Source organism: Podarcis bocagei, assembly GCF_964188305.1.
Source record: "Podarcis bocagei genome assembly, chromosome: 10".
NCBI classification, from domain to species: domain Eukaryota; kingdom Metazoa; phylum Chordata; class Lepidosauria; order Squamata; family Lacertidae; genus Podarcis; species Podarcis bocagei.
In genome coordinates, this window is record NC_138135.1 from 28,919,137 (window position 1) to 28,931,386 (window position 12,250).

General features: G+C 40.6%; 1 protein-coding gene across 2 annotated transcripts in view; it reads right to left on the reverse strand.

Annotated features, from left to right (window-relative positions):
• SYN3 (synapsin III) overlaps positions 1 to 12,250 on the reverse strand; it is a 186,750-nt gene that overhangs the window by 31,916 nt on the left and 142,584 nt on the right. For both annotated transcript variants that reach the window (XM_081211002.1, XM_081211001.1), the window contains exon 7: positions 7,357 to 7,419. In XM_081211002.1, coding sequence (XP_081067128.1) covers positions 7,357 to 7,419 — 63 coding nt within the window. The remainder of the gene's footprint in view (positions 1 to 7,356; positions 7,420 to 12,250) is intronic.

A 12,250-nucleotide genomic window follows, 5' to 3' on the forward strand; every position in this document is an offset into this window, starting at 1 on the left:
AGGTGAACAGTGGTAGGTCAGCACTTTATTGACTGGGGGGCTGCCTAGTTTAAAGTGGGCGATAGCTGACCAGTGAGACACATTGATATCTCCCATCAACAAAGGCAAGTGATAGCCTTCATACCGTTGCCAATCAAGTTGAGCTTATAACTCATAACTTCTGCCTTCCACATTGTTTTTACTGCCTTAGCAGCACCAAAGCAACCTCTCTGGGGCGCAAGCCAGGGCAATGTGTATGGAGTTTGCTAGCAGGCATCCTAATGCAAGCCTGCAGCAGGTTTCTTCTATAACAAGGGAAGAGGGAGGTCTAGAGGCAGGGATGTGCTTAAGAGGACATTCCACTCTTAGTTCACTGAACTGAGCACAAGGATGACATGAATAATGAAAAGAAACTACAATACGCTAGTGCTCAGACCAAAGACTCAAGGCTGAACTGCAGGTTCTTGTGGGTCTGTGCTTGTTACATGACCCACTTCAGCCTATATGCTACTAAAATACTTAAAACCATTTTGTAGCATAGATATGCCCATGGTCAATTACTGATTTTATCAAAGAGGAAATGGTACGTTTCTATTCACTAAGTTTTAAAAAAATCTCTGCTCATAAGGAGTAATATTTTGATTTACTTAATCGCTTTTATATATACTCTCATTCTATATTTAGATTGCTGCTCAAATAGTACACAATAAAACAAAATACTTGTGCTGTAATGCTTGATATGTAGATTCCAATAACCATATATTACAAATGTTTGAAATGAGCTTCGGGGGTTTCAAGTAAAGCATAGCATAGTAAATCACTGAAACATTTTCAAAGTATACTTGGAGATGGGCCAAAGTGTCTCCAATGATGAAACTCCCAAGTCATGTTGAATCCTGCATTCTAACCTTTCTCTGTCTTCACTCAACTCCTTGAATCTGCAGCTGAGGGTACAGAATTTCCTTGGCCATCATTCTGATGTTTTCTGGATATATTTAATGCCCATATGTGCCCTTCCCTCCTGTTTCTTATTATGGTCTTTCTGATGACACATATATGAGACTGTCTACCCAGATCATATTGATTTCAATGGGTCTACTCTGAGCACAACTAAGTCGGTATCCATCCAATTAGGATTTCATGTTTGACAGTATCCTTCTAAGAATGTGCATGCAGTGCAGTTAATTTCAAGATTGCATATTTTATACACACAAACGCAAGGCTGATTCCTATGTTTCTTTACATCCAAGGCATTTTACAAATGAAATCTAAGCAGTTAACAGTAAGACCACTGAGCTTACTCCCCGGTAACCATGCACAGGCTGTAGTCAAGCCACATTGTTCATAGGGATGTGAACTCAGATTCTCCTAGCCAAATCCAGACATGCTAACCACTACATCACCCTTTGCCAGTTCCTTATTCTGTGACTGTCAGCAGCTACCCCACTGCTTATTATGCTTCTCAGCTACCTCCATCTAAAACATGGGTGTTCTCAACAACCCACATTACTGGTACTTGCCAGATATTGACATTGTGACACAGTGTTTTTGTATCCAGAAAAAGGCAGCATAAAGACGTTCATTACTTGGGATGCCTCCGCTATTTCCAGCAATGAGTGGCTGCTGCTGATATGAGTCAGAATGTGAATGAATGGTACACTTCACAGTGTGTTACCATCTGAAGTTATTTGTTGTCCTCTCTCTTTAAGAAAATATTTGCCCCTTGTCAAGTTTAGACCTTTTGCTCTTTTGCCTTCATTTTGAAAAGAAACAACCAGTTTTTTCATGCTCTTGGTTTCAGAACATTCTTCTTTTCATTTTCATTTCCAGTCTTGGAAAAGTCATGGTGATGAGTCGGGCCAACCCCTCTAAAAGGCTGCTGATGTTTCAACAAGACGTAGTGACTTTGTTTATTTTTGGCTTTATATGGTTGTTGTTGTTTTTTAAATGCCCACATCCTGCACAAGAAAAATAATGTTGACTGTGGCATTTTGGACAACAAGGTTTTAGTTTCCATTGCTGTAAAACCATTTGATCCATGAATTAAATTGGGAAAGTTCAAAAAAAGAAATTCTGGGCCTGGTATGGACCTGAAGGGAACTCTTTTAACAGGTCTAATTAAAGAGGCCTAAAAATAAAGCACGAGTAATAAAAAAATATACATAACCCATAAATAGGAGCTGTTCTTTTACTTCACTGTAGTTCAAACACTTATCTCCTTTCCCTGATCTGGTCAAGGAGAGGTGAAAGTTCTATTTTTCACTTGAGTTCTGTCCCTGTGTCACCTGGGCAGTCAGGTTACCACATAAATGGCACACAGTGAGTACTTTGTGTTTTATAAAAGCCCAGAGGAAGCTGGGGGGAGGGGGAGATGGTGCCCTCTTGGTCTTCCCTGCTTTTCTCTGTAGCAAGGCTGATAAACAACTCTCTATGAGGCCTCCATTTTACTGGGTAACCACCAGAAGTTCTATTCTGGGTTTTGGAAGGAAGCAGTTGCCAATAATCCTTTGGCCATGATTTTCAGTGCCTTTGATCCCTGAACTTCCATCCATGTTCTGACTGTCTCACTGTTCCACACAGATCAGTGCTAAAGAAACAGCCCAGCAAAGTCCTAAGATGTAAGGTCTCCTGGCTATTGCCTTTCTTACCAAGCCAAGCCCCAAAGTCTATCTTTCAACCAGATTTGGTTCCATACCCCTGCTCTACAGGAACCATGGGGATATCATTTTATTGAGTCTAGTCTTCAGTTGCAGAGGTCAGGCTTGTAAGAATTTTTCCTCAAGTGATAGAGTGGCTTAAAAGAAGTGCTTACTCATGATTAACAACTACTTGTTGTTCAACAGTTGAAACTTTTAAAGCTACCTTGTCCTATTCATAATTTCAAAATTGGAGTTGCTCGTTTTAGATGTGCAATTTGCTGCTTGAAGTCTCTTGGTAGGGGTGGAAGGGTGTGTAAATTTTGGTTCTCTTAGTTTCCCCCAGTCATACATTCAGTTCTTCACATTTTGCAGCAATAATAATAATAATAATAATAATAATAATAATAATAATAATAATAAAAACCTATTGAAGTTTTTTCAGCATTTTAGTGCAAAACTATCCTACCAGATTTTTATATAAGGTTTTCACTAATGTACACATTTTTGTGATCAATTTTTCCTAATAAAATCATTACTGTATATTATTTTCACTAATACAGTCATACCTCATGTTGCGTCCACTTCAGGTTACGACTTGTCAAGTTGCATCCCATGGCAACCCAGAAGTACAGGAACGGTTACTTCTGGGTTTCTCCAGTCACGCATGCGCAGAAGTGCTAAATCGCGCTTTGTGCATGCACAGAAGCGCTAAATTGCACTGTGCGTGCGCGCGCACACGGCACTTCTGGATGTGAACGCTTCGAGTTGTGGATGTGCCTCTGGGATGGATTATGTCCGCAACTCAAGGTTCCACTGTATTTGCAATTTTTTTTTGCACACTTTCCCCTAAGATATGCATTTTTGTAAGTGCTGTTTGGCTGGATAAGTGCAATGCAAAATTCAGGTGAGTAAGAACTCTGAAGGATAGCTGAGTTTCAGATCACATATTATTTCAGAAAGTGTGAATTTGTTAGATTAGGCTTTAAATGCATACTGAATTGAATTTCTTCTCCATCGCCATTTGTTGGTGGCTGTTCAAAGTGTGGACGCTCCAAGTGGCATCATTCATATGTAGTTATAGACCTCTTAATGTCTATCAGTTTCAATCAGTGAAGGAAGTGGAAACAGTGAAGGGAGTTTCATTGGTGTCTTTGGAATTGCTAGCTTTGCATGTTGCTGAGTGGTTTTGTGCAAGTGGCTTTCCACATACACATGTCTCCATGTGGTAATGTTTCACATGGTGACCCATTCAACATGTTCAGTGTATGAACTGGGTCAAAGAGGGTTGCATTTCAACATTTTCAGTGCATATGTTTGGGTGGAGTGCAGATTCTAACATAGTAATGAGGATGATTTATTTTATCAAGGCCAAAATAGACTTCTAAGCAGTTTACAAAAATAAAAACCAATTACAGAAACATTTTAAAAAATGTGAAATTAAAATGCACAACAAAACATAAAAAGATAGTGAGGGTAGAGCTAGGAACTGTTAATTGTTCTAGCTTAATTCATCTATAGTTAAAGGATCTTGGTTATGTGATGTAAACAAAGAAGCAAACAGGGATGAAAGGAGTCTGGGATAAAGATGTGCCAAGGATACAGCTGTCCTCCAAGAAATGTCATGCAACCACAAGGTAGCCTACAAATGGACTTTTCATCTTGTTTGCAAGGCTAGCTTCCTTTTAACATAAACAGGACACAGTTAAGGTCCACACATCACAGAAAGCAACAGAGCAACATGAAAGGAAATCTAGGGTGTGATTTGATCCCCAAATTCCTCCCTACCCAAAGGATAGCACAGCTGGAAAGCTTGGCTTTCAGATCAGAGTATAACGAACTCACCTGATTTCTGCTTTGCAGTAATGTGGTTGGCAGTGGCCAAACAGATTTCAAATTCATATCTGCTGGCTCTGCTCAAAGTTGGCATTAGATAAACAAAATTTGTACAACTATAATATATTAACATCTCTCTCTCTCTTTCACACACACACACACTCACACTCACTTCCTTCCTTGTACAGAGTAAAATGAAATTTTGTATATATTCAACATTTCAGCATTTAAATGTTTTAAGGATTTCAGAAATTTGGAAGTTTGGCTTTGTGAGTTAATTTTACAGGGAGTGTCTGATAATAACTTGTCAAAGATAATACCTTATCAACAACTTTCCGTCTTAAGAAAATCTTGGGGCGTCTATAACTGAAATTATATAATTATATAATTATATAATTATATAATTTAAGTTTAGAATTTGCACACATTTGAATTTCTGGGAGCTTTCCCAAGATTGGGAAAGAATTATCAATCAAATTTTCCTTTCTTAATTTCATTTCAGCACTATTTTCTTTTTGTTTAACAAGTTGTTTCTTTTTAAAATATATATTCATTGAAATTTTCAAAACGAGGAAAGGAGATGTAGATCACAACAGGCCATCAAAAATGATTATTATAATACTGGATTGGGCTCAGCTCTCTCTGCAAGAGCTGCAAGGAACTTCTCAATGCAATGCAGGCATCCAGAAATGAATGGAGAAAAAGATGGTTCCTGTTATGACTTTATATGCTCGTGTAATCCTGAATTTTGCATATGAAGAAAGAATTGGTTTATTTCAGTCTACACTATGGTATTTGAGGGAAAGGGCAGAGAGAAGAAGGTGGCCATGATGGTGGTATTGAATGGATATTGCTGTGGAGATAAAAATTCATTTAAGTGTGGGAGGGGGAATCATAACAGATTCTAAATTCCTGAGTAACTGGCAGATAATATTCAGACAAACATTACTTGTCCTAGTGCTAGGGACAACAGTATACATGACCAGAAGCCAAGGTGCTTATAGTAGCTTTGCTCAAAATGCAGATAGTGTTCCATTGGCAGAGGGGAATGCTGCTTCCACTTCCCAAAGTGAAAGAAGCTGCTAATCCATTGAATGCAGAACGATCCCAGAGAGTCTGGGAAAAACAAACAGGTTTGGAAGAAAACTGTTTTTAGGATTTCTCCTTTGGCAAGCTCCCAAACAAAAAGGCAGGAAACTTCTTTCCTTCTCTGTGAAATCCCAGTACATGAATGCCTATATTTCCTTTAGGGGGAAAAGAGCAAATAACAGGAGGCTGTCATTCAGTAGGATCAAACAGTGGGGTCAGTTACTGATGGTGACCACTTTTTGTAGGCAAGAATACACACAGAGAGGGCCCATGAGCCCCTTGGAGTACAAGTTAAGAACACTTTGAAAGATGACTACCCAATTTTCATTCAATGAAAAGCATGACAAAAGCCTCATAGTTGCTAAAGAAACTTTCAAGCAGGTATCCACTCTGCGCTCAGTATACTCCAGTTCAGCATAAGCCTTCCATATATACAATCCTATTTATGTTTCACTGTCAGATGGAAAGCCCTGATCTTAAATGGATCAGTCAATGTTTTTAATGTCCCCTTCCTCCAATGTCTTAACTGTATAATATCACGTGGTGAAGATTTCCAATGTATTTTGTTGCAATACCATTATTTTCAATTATTCATTTTATACATCCTATAAGGATCCTGGGACATGATGTACTATTGTATTAACATATTATAACAATTGTCGCTAATATCCAGGTCCTGGTTTTTCAGCGGTGGACATTCTACTGTGCTACTGGTGAATTTCCATGAGCTGGACCTGGGGCACTGCAGCAAAACACCTGTTCATATTGAAAATACAGAACCTTTGTGGGCAGTAATGCAATCACACTTCGGCTCACCTTCCAGGTTTTGAGGAGAAATCTGATTACCCACCCTGTGCATTCTCTCCCCCAACTGACTTCTATCCTAGCACTCTATAGCCTTTCTCTCCCATTTTTGTGTAGTATGGCCTCAGGTTTATGTCCAACTATATGGACTTGCCCCCCTAAACTGAGAGTTGACATGAATCACAGAATCATAGGTTTATGTTTTTGTTCAACCCCCTTCTTGGCATATCCTAGTTGCTAGAAGAAAAGAAGGGCAATGGGAGACAAGGGGAATTTTGGAAGGTCTTTAAAACTACAGAGATTCTAAGGATTAGGCAGACGCAGGAAGAAAAAGTGCACTAAAGAGGAGGGGGAAAGCAGCATTTTAGTACTCCAAGGATTCCTGTAGCCTAGTGTCCAAACTACCGTATTTACTTAGCACTCAGTCACAGCTCAGACGTCAACTCATTGGCTAGAAACACTGAAATGCCGAAGCAGCTAGCCTGGCTCAATTTACACTTAGAAGGTTGCCTGCACATTTTGCTTTGTAACTTTCCTTCTGGGAGGATCAGAAACTTCTTTTTTAAAATGTGAAAGTTCAGAGACTGTGCCCCCTTGTAGGCATGGGTTCTGGTACACTTGCGCCAATTGCACCATCACAATTTAGCCCTGCAACCTCCTGCTCAATGCAAAATCTGCAACAAAAATGGTTGTCCATCCTCTGCTTAAATACCTAAATTTAGACAAAATCTACTCCCCCAAAATGTCCATCCATTGGTTCTAGTCATATATTCTGGAGCAAAAGATAACAGGTCTGCTTCATCTTCTGTGTGGCAGCCCTTCAGATATTTGAACACTACTATCATGTCTCCCCCCATTCCCCCCTTCTCTTCTTGAGGCTTTGTCGTGGTGGTGCTGGGAAGATGTGGGAAATTCACTTTGTTCCAGTGAAAGGATTGTATGCTGTTTTGCACACCAAAGGGTACAGAGCATATATGTCATTCTCAAAGTGAGGATATTGTCTCTTGCTTACCTTCCCCATTCCAGCATGAGCATGTCCCAGCTTGACGACAACAGGGAAAACTGGAGTTGTGAGCTGAAAGGAAAAGGAAGAAATCAGTCCAGAACTGGTACATGGCAAGCACCTTTTTCAATCTTAGGGCTCCCAATTGTGTTTCACACACAGATATAACCACCACAATGTGGTAATATGACTAGTGGCTACATGCAGAACAGGGCTTTCAGTAAAGCACTTCTCTATAGTATTTCTCAATGTATGTTGAAAGGAAAATCATGTGCGGAGAGCATGTCCATATGGCTGACTTTCCACACACAGATGTCCAACATGTGCAGATTTTCCACGCAGCTAGAATTTCACTCAGCTCATCATGCACAGAGGCCTGCAGACATTTCCCAATGCAAAACCAACACAATTTATTGTGGAATTCTAAAATATATGCTAAATTAACTGTCACCTGTCTACTGGCTGAGCTGCTGTGATACCATTGAATGTTCACACACTCTGACTTCTGAAGGAGGATCACCAGTCCTGTCATATGCAACAAGGATGAAACATCAGCTGGACTAAGGGAAAAACATCCCAGGGGGCTTAGGGACATAAATAACTTTGCCAGTAGGAAGGGGTGCAGTATGAAGTTCACATTTTGGCTCAGACCAATTAGCCATATCTCTGGCTACAGGTTTAGCAAAGGAAGGTGTGTGTGTGTGTGTGTCCACAGATTTCTATGGATAGTTAAAGAGAGCTCATTGGAAACAAGATTTTTATTGGACTTTTCAGTAGAAGCAGTTTCTGAAAACAATTTGGAAATAAAGCCTTTTGCCCCTTATTTTTCCTGACTCACACTTTCTTCATTATATTCTTCTTCTTTAAGTCTCTGCAATTTTACCCCATACTGTACATGAAATTTTCCTTCTCTTCCTCCCCACAAACTGTTAGAGCACATTTTAAAATGAGAGCTATATGTCACCACCATCGTCAGTTAAATTTATATACTGCCTTTCATCTGAGGATTTTTACATACTAGGAACCATCCTCTAAACCTAATGAACTGGAAACAAGTCATTCCCATTTTTCCTGATAATGGTAGGGAGGAGGAATAGCTGGGGCTGGGGTTGGGGCTGGAGCTGATGGGAGTTGTGGTCCAACATGCCTGGAAGGCACCAACAGCTTGGCAGAGAATGCACTAGTCTACATGTAGCTCAAATGAACAGTTCACAAAGCCATAGTGTGTTTTCTCTTTCTCTAATGAGGATGATGAGAAAGGCTGTGATTACTAGTAATGTTAACTTAATTCATCCATGCTTGCATAGTTTAAGACTAATGCTAAAAATAATTACAAGAACAAGAATGACTGATTCAGTGACGCATAAATGATCCTTCTACATATTTATCACTATTCCACAAAAGCCCTACCACTTGCCACATGCAATACTCAACATGCAGACTATGCATGTTTACTCAGATGTAACTCCCATCAGGGCACAGCACCTCACAGAGCCTCCTTAGACTCCATCTCAAGTCTGTGACTCTGACTTCACCACCAGCCAGCCTTTCCCCTCCTCTACTCAGCTTTGGTTTGTTTAGCCTGATAAAGAGTCCTAGAGAACTTGAATCTTTCACACTATTTTGGGATGCGTCATCTGCCCTAATAAAGATGTTACCCAAATAATGTATGCTAAATGTAGTTATCCAATCTCTCTCATATCCCAATACATTAATATGCAAAAGCATTTGCTAGACAGTTGCACAGGTAGATGGGCCTCTGCCCCTAAATATTGCTGCTCACCCAGGAAGGAAAACAGCAGCATTTTCATCTGTGAACCCAGGTGATTCAGACGGGCAGGGTACAAATAAAATAAAATAAAATAATCATCATCATGGCAAAATAAGACTGGACTACACTGGAAATGTTTTTGAATGGCTCTTAAGAAGGATTTTTGGCTGATGCAGCTTGTTTTGCAGGTGTGAGAAAGACTGAACCTGAAAAAATTCTCTTTTCTACCCAACTGAGCTTCAGCTTTCTTTGAAGTTAGCCACGAAGATAAATACCAAAGTTTAGTGCAATGGAACCATTAAACAGTTAACATGTGATGATGCATTACCATTTATAGCTGATAAACCAGAACTTTCCAGGTGGAAAAATTGCTGTTGTTCCAATTATCAATTATCTCTAAGGAAAAGAACCTGGCATGACCTAAATATAGATGAGGGTTGTTATCTCCATCTGTGGCAGTTTTATATATAAACACATTTCAGTACATTGTTTTTTGAGGGACGTGTGTGCATGTGTTGGCATGTTTCCTTTGCATCAAGAGATGTTGGGTAGTGGGAGGATGCTTATACAACTAACATGTCATATTTCCCTTGAGACCAGGCATACCTCCTGGATAGAAACATACATAGTAAGTACAGTTTGTGGACTCTGGTGGCACAATTTCAGCCCTGGTAGTCTGAAGCCTAGGAAAGTGTGGCTACGTGCAGGGCTGGATTAACCATTAAGCAAAATAAGCACATGCTTAGGAGGTCTCAGAGTGGTTCACAGAATTAAATCAAACTATAAAACGACAAAACACATAATCAAAATAAGAACAACTCAATAACACCCCCCCCAATGCATTTTAAAAGGGCATAGGAATACATATGCATTTTGATGCATTTTGGTAGGTTCTTTGAGCTGAAAATGCTATTACAAAATTTGGAGAGGTATAGAATTTAAAAGGAGAATTGGGTTCCAATTAGATTCCATTAGACTAGGCAGTGCAGATTATGTCAGTTCATATCATAATTCACAGAAATGGAATTCCTTAAACTCTTCCTCATACCTTGGGGTGCTGCTCATAGAACAGGCAATTCTGGCTAGCTCAGGGGTGGAAAACCAATGAAATGAGAAACGGCTGCCTATTTATTGCCCTATATCTGGGGTGGAAAACCTGCAACCCTTCACATGTTGTTGGACTACAACTCCCATCTTCCCCGATTGTTGGTTACACTGGCTGGGACTGATGGAAGTTGGAAATCCAACACCATCCTTAAGTGCTATGGGTCCCCTTTGCACTCAGCATTAGGAACACTAAACACTGCCATATACTCAATCAGATGATGTGGCCTGTGGAAGTTGGTTCATTAGGAAGGAGGATGGGGACAACCCACAGCTATAGATACGGTGGGAAAGCTGTGGCCCTCCAGATGTTGCTGTACTACAATGCCCCTCCCCCACTTCCGACTATTGGTCATGGTCTGATCCAGCAGGGCTCTGCTTATGCTCTTATGTTCTTAGAATGCCCAGGCAACATCTGATGTAGCCATTCAGCTTGTCAGCTTCAGACAAAGTGAGATGAGGCAGCAAGACCTTCTCCACTGGTTTGGCTGGGACCAGAGGCAATTTGGCTCCAGCCTTCCCATAACTGCCTCCACAAGAAGTCATTCTACTTCGTCATTATGTATGAAACAAATGTGCATAGAATTTCAGTCTCAGTGATTGTTTGGCTATATAAACGCAGCAAGGGGATATGACAGCCACAAGAGTGAAGCTAGAATTGCTGGAACCAAGTGTGGTATATTTATATAACCTCAGTCACAGTTCTCATGGGAGGGTGTTGAATATAATTAAGAGAGGGCATTGCAAGAGTTTAACCAGAACAAACATGTTTGTACTGAAATCATGGACAAAATAAACCAGTGAACTTCAGAGTATTTGTTTTGTTAAGATTTGCTTTCTTAAGAGAAACAGGAAAACAAACAGGATGAAATCATTTGAATTTTTCAAAGTGCCTGCGTTGATCACGCAGACAGAGAACAACTAAAGCAATGCAGTCAAGTCCCCAAATTTCAGTTCCACAAAATGACTTGTCATTTGAATGTACAATGTTTCTTTCTATGACCAGTGTACGTACATAGTGCCAGCTCAAGACATTTACTGCTGGAAGCAGAGTCCCAATGCCACGTCCATAGGGAGTATTAGGACTACAACTGGGGAGCGAGTGTGGTGTAACAGTTAAAAGTGTTTGACTAGGATCTGGAAGACCAGGCTTTGAATTCCGGTGTGGTGTAGTGGTTAAGAGCGGTAGTCTCGTAATCTAGGGAACCGGGTTCGCGTCTCCACTCCTCCACATGCAGCTGCTGGGTGACCTTGGGCCAGTCACATTTCTCTGAAGTCACTCAGCCTCACTCACCTCACAGAGTGTTTGTTGTGGGGGAGGAAGGGAAAGGAGTTTGTTAGCCACTTTGAGACTCCTGAAGGGGAGTGAAAGGCGGGATATCAAATCCAAACTCTTCTTCTTCTTCCTACTCAGACCTGGGTACAACAGCACCCTCCCCATTTGTGACTCTCTGTCCTCTCAAAAGTAGGTTACATGCCCACCCCATGCCTCACTCTGCTTCATGACAGTGGGGTGCCCCCTTCTCCACACCACATATAGGGTAGAGTTTCCTGGATGGTTGACAACTTGCTACCTGACATACTGGCTTCTCTTTCTAACCATGAGGATGTCCTTTGTTACTGAGTGGTATATCTGCATAGAAATCAAAAGTTACTAATGTTCCTACTAGATGGTGGGCCATTTGGTCAACATGGTAAACCACAAGTGTGGTTGATTCCTTAAAACACCCACCTAGCACTTTGATGATTGTTTTTCAACAGCAATTATGGCAACAATGTGGAATCACTTGCATTCTGGAAGAAACAAACCACAGACCACAGGCCCCTGCTCACAATACGTGTTGTGGTTAGAGCATGCCATTGTAGTGGCTGGTGGAGTCCCAGGCTAGACACAGAGCTTTTAAACATTTCCCTCTGACTTTCCAAGTTCTCGTCATTTTAACCAGCTTTTATATATGACTCAAGCGCCTTTCCCCAATGTTCAAATGAGAGCGAGACATAGTTCAAGTTCACTATAAAAGCCCCCCC